This window comes from Cicer arietinum, chromosome 4, assembly GCF_000331145.2.
Source record: "Cicer arietinum cultivar CDC Frontier isolate Library 1 chromosome 4, Cicar.CDCFrontier_v2.0, whole genome shotgun sequence".
Classification (NCBI taxonomy): domain Eukaryota; kingdom Viridiplantae; phylum Streptophyta; class Magnoliopsida; order Fabales; family Fabaceae; genus Cicer; species Cicer arietinum.
This window is the reverse complement of record NC_021163.2, coordinates 30,710,327-30,722,586: the sequence shown is the minus strand read 5'-3', so window position 1 is coordinate 30,722,586 and position 12,260 is coordinate 30,710,327. Positions and strand designations below refer to the sequence as shown.

Below are 12,260 nucleotides of genomic sequence, written 5' to 3'. Positions count from 1 at the left end.
ATAGAAAGTTATAAGGTACGGCTTGAGCCGGCATCCACCCTTTGGTCCTTAATTATAAGAGAATTTTGGAAACTATATTTGGTACCATTTATAAGAAAATGTTTTAACTTTTGTGTCTATTATTTAAATTACTAATTTTAATAGATGTATTTAATATCTCACAAATTTCTATACGAATGTATATGGAAAGTCATTCAAAAAATTGAAACAATAAATGAGTTTATTGATTTTGATGTTTTAATTTAGACAAGAGGAAGTATAAAAGGTAAATTTCCCCTTCTCTCTACCAAACAAAATATCCAATAAAGTTTGTTCCCTTCCTTTTCACTTCCCCTTAAAATAAAAATTTAACCAAACACTACATAAGATTAACAAATTATATTTGTATTTACAGTGAAGGCAATGGTAGTCCATATGATTTCTCTTGCATATATTTAAAGGTAAAAAAGCTATTTGGAAACCTACCTTTTTCATTTCAACCCTCCTCCACCAGGCATCAAATTGATGATCAATAAGTTTATAGTGGTTTCAAACAAGAAACCTCTCAGTGATAATATAACTCCAGATGAAGGCCATGATACAAAGCATCAAAACCTCTTAAAATTACAATTTACATTTTCATAATTTATAGTTCAATATTCTTATACAGGTGTAGGAGAAAGTAGAAAGTCTGGTTGTTTTCGCTGTAACAGTATCCCACAAAAGGGACACAGCGGTTTTGAGGATACAGCTTGCGACAAAGATCTATTTGAAGAGTCTGAATCTAGACAATATGAAGACATTCTAAAAAGTGGTTCTGGCGGCAATCTAAACACAAACCTGTGGCAACATACACAAAACCATAGGGGGGTACTAGGGCAAACCTCCATACAAACAGCACATCTCAATAACTTGTGACCTTTAACATTACCACTAATGCAATTTTTACTTTGACAAAAACCAAACTCTGGGGATTCAAATGGAACAGGCGCTGAACAATAACTGCATGACTCCACTGATGAACATCTCCTGGTCACAGACCTGTTACTTAAGAGAATACAAAATATTGTGATTAAGCTTATGAACTAAATGTGCAACTTTTTAGGACATTATCAACAAGCATAGAAACAAGTTCACAGTTGTTACTCCGCAAATTCATGTAAGCATCTTTGTACTACATGTAAGAAGAAAAAAAATTATTGACAAGAATTTACTAATCAAAATTAAGGAAAAGTTACAAAAGTATAATAATTTGTTTGTGCAATCTTTCTAAATTTTATTGTGAAAAAACCTCTTCCAAAAATATTTTCTAGCTTCATTAGTTACAACAAAATGCTTAATTTGTTTGTTATGAATTAATGACTGGAAACAGAAAGAAACTAATGTATCCTCATGAATTGCATTGAGCTGTAATGCACTGTTTGATGCGTAAGGATTTTTTTAAAAAAAAGCATATTTGTGTTTCGTCATAATTTATACCAATTATGACAATATATTCCACATTTCCATTAAGCAATTCTTTCATTTTTGCGTATTACTTTCCAGTTTGCATCAAGTTCTACAAAAAAAGGGGAAAAGAATTGCATTGCAATTATATACAATTTCCAATGCAATCAGATAGTCTTTCTCCACCTTTTTTTTGGTTAAATACTAATGTATATTACTCAGAGACATATGGTTAGCCTCAATTCCAGGACAGAAAAGTTTGTGCATAAATAAAGCAGTACCTCTCATGACAAGCAATAAGAAAAAGGAATAGCAAGCCGAAGCAGTACCTTTTCCCCTGAGTAACTTTTGATGCAATGAACTTCAACTGGTCACGTATGTGTTCTTGATTTAAAGCAATCCATTGTTCCATCTGTGCTAATCCAACAGGATACCAACGGCCAGGTTGGGATGGAGTTTCTAGATGGAACACACTAGTTTGGATAGCCGAGAAAGTAAAGCCGATGAGCCTTTCACGGAGCTCTCTTTCACTGTGTAAAAGAATTTCTATCCACTTAGTCATTTGCTCTTCAATTACAGGACATACCTCTTCCATGTTTTTAACTTTGCTGTTTATTCTGGTTATCTGATCAGCATCCAGCTGTGCTAACATTACACGTCTACATATTATATTGAGCAAGTGTAGCATTCGAGAAGGAATGTCTGACAACCTTGAAAAGACACGTGATAACACTTCTTCGGGAGGAAGATTTGTATGTGATCCCAGAAATGATAACGAAAGCCATTTAATCATTAAATGTTCTACATATTTTGACTTGTTATCCTTGAAAGCCAATAATGCTGCAATTATATCCCAAAAAACCAGAGGCTTATCAAGACATTGGTACTGTTTTAAAGACCATATGATATTGGCACCCCAATAAGTTAATTCTTTCTCTGGAAAACTGGGAAGTTCTTCAATGTAACATGATAAAGGAGATTTCGGCCCATCCACTTGTAGCCCACCAATCCAGAAGTATTCAATAGCTGCCCTCAGAATCCTGTCCAAAATTGTCAATTTTGAATTCACAAAATCTCTATTTAGAAAAAATACAAGGGATGAAAAGAAAATAAAAGATTAGCTAAAGTGTAAACATGAAACTCCCAATTTTGTTTTATGTTTCAACTTTCAAGATACTTATATATGGCAACATAAACTATTGTAAATATACAATAGAGTGATATGAGTGAAATTTTTGGGCATTCTATTTGCTACTTTGGGCTAGAGTGATATGAGTTGAAATTTTTATATGCACTATATTTCCAATTCAATTGGTTCCTAATTCTAGTTATTCGGGTAAAATACCCACTTATCCCTGAACCCCCATCTTCTCCTCCAAAAAAAAATCAACCCGTAAGAAAGGACACAAATCTGTAGCCATGAAATATAGAAATCATGTTTATACCTTGCTTCATACATTCGATTCAGCTTATCCACATCAAAGCAATGAACCTGCAATAAACAAGCAAAAAAAACTCAGAAATAACATAATAATATGTTTAGATCAAAAGCAAGGGGAAAAAATATTATGTGTTTAAATAACTGATAGCCAAAGGTGCACAGAATCAATCCATTCAACATATTCTTCCTTGAGAAAAGAAAAAAAAAAACAGGTTTGAAGCTGGAGATTAACATAAATTGTTGGACACTTGACCTCAAGTAATTGATGCTGAACTACTAAGATTACCTCTTCTACACATTAGCTAACCAGAATAAAGGAATAAAATAGTAGAGTAACAATCAAACATCTATGAACAACATTATCATTGGGAAGACTATCCGATAAAAAGGTGTGATATAGGAAGTTACTGTAAGAAATAAATATTTGTGGTTCACACAACAAATTAAGGAAAATAGAGACTAAAATTCCATCATATTATGGTTCTTAACTTCTTATACTTAAAACCTCAACATGACACTGATATGGTTTGAGTATATAGAACTGTTGGAAAGTATCTATTTAGATCCTGGTAGATACAGGAGGTTAGTTCGAAGTGGGCAAAGACTCTTTTTGGCTTCAGTAAAACACTTCAAGTATGATTACAAACCAAAAAGAAAAACAACACTGTCAGGGTTCCCTCTTTGTGCATTTGCCCCACTGATTACAGATGGTTTAGTCATATTGTGGCCAAATGAATGCAAAACTACGTCCAGTTCAAAATGAATACTGCTCTTCGTACTCAGTAAGTACTAGATAACTAAACATCATACAATATACCATCCAGATCATGATTACTAACTTCATCTACTTTTTTGTGATTTAGGGCAACACTGATGATTCCTCGACATTTGGGGTGTTGCCAAATCAAAACATACATGCAAAGACTGAAATGGAAAAGAAATATCATACAGTTGCAACGACAAGATTTCCAGGGGACACGGCGAAACCAAAACATGAGTCAAATGCATCTCTTGAAGGCTGCAAGGAAAAAATGCACATTTGATTTAGTAGAAAAAACAAATATCAAACTAAAAACAAGATAGAAACTAAAAAGGATGGTAACAACATACGCAGGTTGAGTCATTACTACGGGGCATATCAGAAAATATGGTTTTTTCATCTAGGCGGCGCTCGTGCAAAATCCAGCCACGCAATAAATTATCCTACCAACATTTGAGAAATCATTCATCAATCATAAAGACATCTTCAAATACTTGTAGGAAGCGCTATAAGATACTTTAATGGACATATTCACAACCATTATGCTTGAAGTATTTGAACCTATTAGCTAATCTTTCTTTAGAACTCTTCAGTTAAGGTAAACAGAAAAATTAATCATTGTAGACAATTTATTTACGCATTATGGAAACCAGTCCTGAAAGCAGCTCAGATTTTCTAGTTCTAGAAGATTAAGCAGATTCATCATTTTTTGGAAGCTTGAATGCATAGAAAATTAAAAGGATGAGTTCAATATAACTTAAAAAAATAACATTGCAAATGACACTCTAAGCTGCAAATATTCAAGCAGTTATTTGAATGGACCCACCTGTAATCCTTGATTAAGACAGTTACGAAGTCAAGTTTAATTAGCGAAATGAAAATAAAGAATGCAACTGGTGGAAGATAGAAAACTCGGTATCGACTAAGGATTGTATTTATGTCAGCATAATTACAAAGTTTTGGCATATAATTATAAATTCATTGATAATCCGATAGAAAATTGACCAAATCATTAGGGGGGAAAATAAAACCTGGCTACAGCTGCACAGATATCTTCCACCAAATGCCCAAGTTAAACCTGTAACCTGAAGGATAAAAAATACAGAAATCGTTAGAGGAATACAGCCTCAAGTCTTCTACTAACTCCAAAAAAAGGAGGGAATAAACTTACAACATAATAATGTGCATCGTAAGAGCCAAGCTTATCAAATTCCCGAGAAGATATGTCGCATAGCCATATCTCAATCGAACCAGAACCTTTGCCAATGGCTAAAAGCATCTTGGAGGGGTATTGAAAATGCACAGTTACTGAAAGTACCGAAACTGGGACAGCATTGACAGTTATAACCTAATTAGAAATTGAAAGTTGCATAAAAGAATTATTCGCAACGAAGGAATAGAAATGAAAAGAAAAGCAAAAAATAAGTGGCATGTACCTCCTTCAATAAGAAGAAGGAAGTTTGATCAACTTCTGATGATTTTAGCAATTTGTTGTGATCACCCAACCAAACCTTCACACTACAAAGCACATATATAATTCAGCGTTAGATAAGGTAATAGGTGAAAACTGAAAGTCTGAGATAATATCATACAAAGTTAATAGAAACTTTAAGTGTTCTTCATATTTTAGCATAATAAGCAAATAGAAACCCTAAATCAATATATAAGGATCCATTTACTTTATGAAAACATTTCCTATTTTCTCTTTTTAAAATTTATGTTAGTGTTACTTGTTAATAAGAAGGTAATAGACTTTTAAAGTGAACAATTCTCTACATTTCTTTAGAAACAATGAAAATGTCAAAAAATTGCTTTCATTATTTGCAAAAATACATCTTCATAAATTAACATTTCATCTTTTCTCTATGACAATGGTTCACTTCAAAAGTCTTTCATCAAGGTAAAATGAACGAACATTTTAGAAAATGAACACACAATATTTTCCACAAAGTAAACGAGGCTTAATATCTTGTTCTCATTCTTTATAGGATAATAAATACTTAGCAAGATTGTTTTTCTTGATTGTATAATGTCTAATGCAAACAGTAAGCATCATGCCTAAGTATTATCTCATTACTTCTAAATTTTAATAATAATTATACACACAGGATACTGGTATTAGTCATTGATTTAATCTGATTTATAGAGCAGATCTGGGCACAACACTACCTACATAGGATTTCCCCATAGCAAGGTGTCTCCTACTAAACTGACAAACATTCTGCAACCAACTTCATATACAACATACACCCTACAAATACCAAAAAGTAACCATAACACTCACATATAAAATCATAACTTCCTTGTACCTAAATTTTAACTGCCTATGAGACACTAATAGATCAAGTCTGACTTTAAAGTTTTTCAAAACAAAAACTTCCAATGACCTTGCTTGGTCATCTCCCTCCACAGGTTCATCATAAATTGTCTGATCAAGTTTTCGTACATTTTTAAATAGTCCATAAATGATTGACTGCTTCCTTTTCCAAACAGTGTCACAAAATATTTATATCAAAACTCTACTTCTTCCATAAATCACATATATGGACTACAACGGCACATCAACATCTTTTTTCTTTTGAGCTCCATCACATTGCTTGCAACCCACTGTTACCAGAATCAGCCTTCAATTGCCTAATTTTACAGCATTATTCCATCCTAAAAACCCTAAACCAAGTCTTCCAACTGCCTGTCTAACATAAGAAATGCTCTTAGAGAAGTGTGTTGATGTTCTATTCTCAATGCAATAATAATCTTTATTAGAAATTTCAGAACAACAATGTGAACAGTATAATAACCACAGAATGCCTTGCAAAATATATGTTTTGTCCTAACTGAATATGCTCAAGTCTCAACAACCTAGTATGTATTGTTGTCCACTTAGGAGTTCAAAACACTGTGATGCATAGTCCCACTACGTACATTAACAAAAACTTCTATAAACTTGAATCTCAAAAGATTCCTCATGAAATGAAATCTAAGAATTTTTTTAATGAACATGAGAAAATCATATCTCTTTAAAACCCTTATAAAGAAAGGTTCTTGTACTTTGTGCACGACACTCTTACTCTATTGAACAACTTCGATAAGAAAGATCTATCATAGCATTCCTCGAATCCTCGCTTTTACCACTAAAGTATACCAACATAAGTTGCCTGAATGACATCCAGCTCAAAGCGGGTGCTCTCTTCATTGAGAGTGTCATTTATCTTTTATCATTCTGCAAGGACATTGTTCTCTCCATCCTTTGTCATTTAGTATTTCAATCTAATATAATTTTCCATTTCTATTTGTGTTCTATTAAATCTACTCCTGCCTTTTAATATGAAGGGACATATCTGGCACTTCATTTTTTAAGAAGTATTAAAGTAAAATGAACGAAAAACTATTTTCATTCAACAACTAAGATAATGAGCAAGCACAGTTATAATGAACAAATGGAAAGAAAAGTGTTGAAGTTGTGGGATTTTAGAGAAAAGTAGGAGAGAAAATATAAGGGTTTGAATATTATTGATAATAACTTTATGCTAACTTGATTACAAAAGACTTAATATTAATCTCTATTTATAGAGAAACATAGACTCGATCCTAAATCAGGAACAAATCATAACAATAATGAAAGGTGTTCTAAGATATTTCTATGATTATAAATTAATAATAAAAGACATTTTTTCCAAATTGAGGAGAAAATGAGATCCGTGTTCGTGAAATCAATGTAGAAGAAAAACATTACAAATACTAATATTAAAAAACCAGAATATAGTTATAGTCTACATATCAATTTTTAAAACCAACTTTTCCATGTCTTGTGGTATCAACATTGCTAACACCAAAGGTAATATTATCTAAATAAGACTGAGAAACCAGATGACTTTTGATCTGATAAATCTATCTGAAATCATCGAGAGCATTCCCATTATTATGATACAGATAAAGCACAAATAACAAATCATGGCACACAACTTCAAAAGGTAGCTAAGCAAAATAAAATAATGAAGTTAGAATACAAATATAGCACAATTACATAAGCATGCCCAACTCACCTCCCATCAGAGCTTCCAGTGGCTAATATAATTTGAGGTTTTGAAGAATCAAAAGCAAACAATAGCCAACTCATTGTTGTGATCCATGAATTGTGTGCCTGAAGAAAACCAACAAACTTCACAACAGGTGGGGCTTTTCTCTCCTCAATAGTATAGCAATCTGGTTGGTGAAATCTCCAAAGATAAATTTTACCAGACTTCCCTCCGACAGCAAGAAGACTGACAGACGCACTTGTATTAGGATCAGGACAAAATTCAGATGCTTCATGCAGCAAGGGTGACCACGAAACAACAAGTGAATATAGCATTGCACTACGAGAAGCATATTCGTCAGCACTTATCAATTGCATCAATTGGTTCTCAGGCATTTTTTTCGATAATTCATCATTAGATGTGATAGAATCTGCTTGACCTGATGCATTTTTCAGCCGACACGGTCTAATGCTGGGAACCTAAAAATCAAATAAACATGAATAATGGTGACCTTAGATGCAACGTAAACATTATTGTTTCATGTAGAATTTAACCATGACTTGCAAGATAGCAATGCTATACTTGTTAAAGTGAAATTAGCTAGGTAAAACTTAGTTTACACCACGTAAAGTGGTGCATTACTGCATTTTACTTTTCATGAAACAGATAAGAAATAACAAAGGGTTTTTTAATTCCTAACTTCAATTGATATGTTACATCACGTTTATCTTTATTCTTCCATTTCTATCCAGGAGCTCGATCAAGCATTTTGATCCTCAAATTTATCTCTTGACCAAGTAAATAACATTGTACAAATATAAAAATACACACCAAAGTTAATTACTTAATAATATATCACGCATTGCAGATGCTTGTATACATGTACTATGGAAGTTAAATACTTGCTAATTGTTGCAAAGACTTGTAGAGAAATATTGGAGGAATCAAAAAGATTTGCACATGGTTTTTATTGATTTGGAAAAAGCATACAGTGAGGTCCCTAGAAAGATCTGTGAAAGGCTCTAGAAAAGAAATGAATTTGTATGACATACATTTGAGCAATCAAATATCCATATAGAAGAGTCCCAACAAGTGTAGATCACAAGGAGAGTCCACAAGATAAGGTCGCAGAAGATTTTCTTAAAACTATAAGTATCATGGTGTGTGCTTTTTATGCATGATATATATAACCTTAGTTGGAAAGTTATGATATGAATATAACCTTGGAAGCACACGACTTTCATAGTTTCATTTAACAAAATGAAAACATTAATATATGAAATGCAAGTTTAGTACGAGCCACACAACTTATACCTTACAGGTGAAATTAGAGAGTAAACCGTATGACAACAAGTTTGAAAAGTATATCACATCTATCATACAAAAATGACATAGAGATAGAAGGAGTTGTCAGCCATAGGATCCATGCAAAGTGAACAAAATGGGAGAAGGTTTTGAGAGTGATCAGTAATGTGATCGAATGTAGGACAGTAAAGAACCAACAAGAAAGCTCGACATTGTAAAGTAAGATTGTTATAACTTAAGATGGATAAGTGGTCAGATAAAACAAGATAGGTTTGGGAATTAAATCATTAGAGAGAAAGTTAGGGTAGCTTCCATTGTAAAAATATATGGTAGAATATCTCTCAGGTGGTTTGGATATGTGTGGACACGATCCATAGAAGCACTAGTAATGAGGGTAGACCAAATGGAAGATAGAAAAATGAGTATAGGGAAAGGAAGACTAAAAGTCTAAAACTAACCATAGACTAAACTATTGACATGGTTCATGAATATATGGCATCATTTGATCTATGTAGCTCACCCCACCTAATGAGAAAATATGTTGGTTGTAGTTGTTGCTTGTATGCATGTATATTAGATTAGTTACATATATAATATCAGTAACATAACATTAGTTCACACACATATCCAAAGCAACATAGCAAATGGACCACATCCCATGGAAAATTATAAAAGAAAAACAATAAAGCAAATGGATGAATGAGATAACTTACTTCAGAAAAATCTAATGAAGGATTCCATGTACCTCGAAACTCAGTACATTTGAAATATTCATGCAGCCTGTCAGTTATGTCAACAACCTAGACAGAATAGGAATAGGATATTATACTTGCAACAATGTATGGAAACATATTAAAACTCTAAAATTTATCATATTGTACAAATCCATAAATGGAATTACTGATGAGTTCGAAATAACATTCTTTCTTTCTGACATTTTTTACACATTGCCTACTAATTTTACTCCAGATATGCTACATACTAAACCTATTTAAAATCACAAACATGTTTTGAAGCTTGGTATGTCCCCCTCTGGATTCCAATAGCTTATAGTTTCAACACCATACTCTATCATAAGCCAGAACAGATAGCATTGATTCCAATTTCACAAAATTAACCACTTCTATCGCACATACCTCAATCCATTCAGCACAAAAATCACAAAAAGGTGGACGATAAACCTTCACATGTCCTTCAGAGGTGCAAACAGCTAACAAACACCTATTGCAAATTAAATCTCAATAATTTTTAAATGCATAAAAAGTAAAAACTTTAACTTTTCAAATATATGAACAAACTATGACTCCCCAGCAAAAATATACTATTACTCCAAGAAAGTATTATCTGCAGTTTTAACTATATACAACCTAGAGTCAACATTTTGAAAAAAAAAATTCAGCTAACCACCAACCCCAATCTGGAATAGTGTTAGCAATTTAACAAACATCAATCAAACTTTATCTCATTATATGGGATTGGCTAAAGTATTAGCCTACGCCATAATAATTCCCTATATATTTTAAGTTCAAAAAATAGATTGTTTACCTCTAAATTTCTCTTAATGGTTCGACCAATAATATATCTTGCTCTCCTTCTAACTTATACTTCAACAGATCTTTTGCACACATGTTCAAATCTATAAGGTGAGAATCTACACCCTTTTCTAAAGTGGAAGCTGCCCCAAATTTCTCTAGTGATTATATTTCAAATGTCACTTGGTCTAGTACGAATAATTTAATATGCACCCTAAAAATTGACTCATAATTCAGGAAAAGATAATAACTCGTACCCTGAGTTGGCAGCCATGCCAAGTGGAGACCAGGATATTGATCGGACAACTGGCTTATCATCTCGATACAAAGACGTAGGCAGGAGGCACCCAGAGAGTAAATCTGTGCATAACTCAATTCGAACATGTTAACACTCTGCTTAGCACCATGGCAAGTGAAAATCTCAAAGTCTCACTAAACATTACCACATATGAATTTGTAATCAACATAAAAACAAAGACTCGTAAATTTCGCTTAGCAAATACAAAACACACACACACTCCTATTATCATAAAGATACTTCGTGAAACAGTTCATGTATGTCGGTGTAGCTTCATTAACAAACGCACATCAAACATATCATACTAGAGTACAAATTAAAAGATCTTGGCGTTTATGCAATTTGAAGAAATACAACAATGACTAATGAAGTTGTGATATCTATTTATCTATCTATCTTCTATCTATTTAAGAAAAGTCTTCTCCTGATGTGAAGATGAAATTCTACACCTCCATTTTTCTCCTCATTTATGCATTGTTGCACAGAATCTTAAGTAGTTTATCATCTAGTTATCTATCATCTATGATCTATCGATTTCTAAAAAAAATCTCCATAAGACAGGTGGCAGAATTTCATACCATTATTTCCCGCCAATTTTTTCATGAACCTAGGCAATCTTGCTTGAGATTTTTATTAGTGTATCTACCTAACTATCAATTCTGAAAAACAAGTCTTTACTATGGTGACACGTGGCAGAATTTGACACTAGTTAAAAATTAAAATACCTTTTCTTTCTATAAACCCTAATATAAGGGGCTCGCGTGGGGAGACTTTAATCAAGCCGCGTGGTCCATTAGGCAAGTCAGGTCTCTGAAAAATAAGAAGAAAAAAGAGTTAAGATAAAACAAATTTAATTTTATGATATGTGCGGAAGTAAAGAAGAGAGAGAGAGAGAGAGAGAGAAAGAAAGAAAGATTACAAGAATGGTAATGAGGTGGCCGGCAGCAACGGCAATGAGGTTGTCGTCAGACCAAGCAATGGCGTTTGGAAAACTAGGTGAACCCATAAGCATCGCAGGTTGTAACGGACACGGACAACTCATCTTGCGTAGCAGCAATTCGCAGATAGCACGAGAGAGACGGAGACAAAGCGATGAGGGAGAAGAGCAGAGATTCGCAGTCGAGACGAAGACGGAGAGCCGAGCAAGCCGAGCCGAGAGAGGGTGTAGTGGCCTATGGTGAGAGGGCGGCCGTGGCGCGCGAGAGAGAGGGGCACCGTGGTGTGAAGTTAGGAATTAGGATTACTCTTTCACGCAACTAGTGTATGTACTCACTCGTGAGACGGGGTTTAATTATGTCTAAATTTAAGATTTTAAATTTTTACTTTATAAAAAGATATTTGAAGTTTTTAGTTTAAATTAAAAATAATGAAAAATTAAAAATAAAAATTATTTCTTTAATTATTAATGTAAAAAGTTTTATATTATCAATTAATACAACAAAATAATTCATATAGATAACTTTAGAAGTAGTTTTGATAATAG

The 12,260-nt window shown here is 33.2% G+C and overlaps 1 protein-coding gene across 2 annotated transcripts; it reads right to left on the bottom strand.

Annotated features, from left to right (window-relative positions):
• Positions 1 to 548: 548 nt before the first annotated feature.
• LOC101495433 (uncharacterized) lies at positions 549 to 12,049 on the bottom strand. Of its 2 annotated transcripts, none has more exons than XM_012720106.3 (14): positions 11,697 to 12,049; positions 11,503 to 11,587; positions 10,737 to 10,839; positions 10,084 to 10,168; positions 9,661 to 9,747; positions 7,670 to 8,121; positions 5,063 to 5,144; positions 4,798 to 4,974; positions 4,658 to 4,711; positions 3,977 to 4,069; positions 3,816 to 3,884; positions 2,871 to 2,917; positions 1,755 to 2,465; positions 549 to 1,026 (listed from the first exon to the last, which is right to left on the bottom strand). In XM_012720106.3, exons 1-14 carry the CDS (start codon positions 11,817 to 11,819, stop codon positions 642 to 644), a joined length of 2,553 nt encoding a protein of 850 aa, XP_012575560.1. In that variant the 5' UTR covers positions 11,820 to 12,049; the 3' UTR covers positions 549 to 641. The 2 variants fall into 2 exon arrangements, with proteins under 2 accessions (XP_012575560.1, XP_012575561.1); XM_012720107.3 differs by having other exon boundaries at positions 549 to 1,020.
• Positions 12,050 to 12,260: the final 211 nt, after the last annotated feature.

Bases quoted from the DNA above. Each gene is read 5' to 3' on its own strand.
- LOC101495433 (XM_012720106.3), bottom strand. From the start codon at position 11,819: ATGAGTTGTCCGTGTCCGTTACAACCTGCGATGCTTATGGGTTCACCT. The intron at 3,885-3,976 runs GTATGTTGTTAC...TTTTCCTTGCAG, and splicing joins GTAGTAATGACTCAACCTGC to CCTTCAAGAGATGCATTTGA. The intron at 2,466-2,870 runs GTATAAACATGA...AATTTTGGACAG, and splicing joins AATCGAATGTATGAAGCAAG to GATTCTGAGGGCAGCTATTG.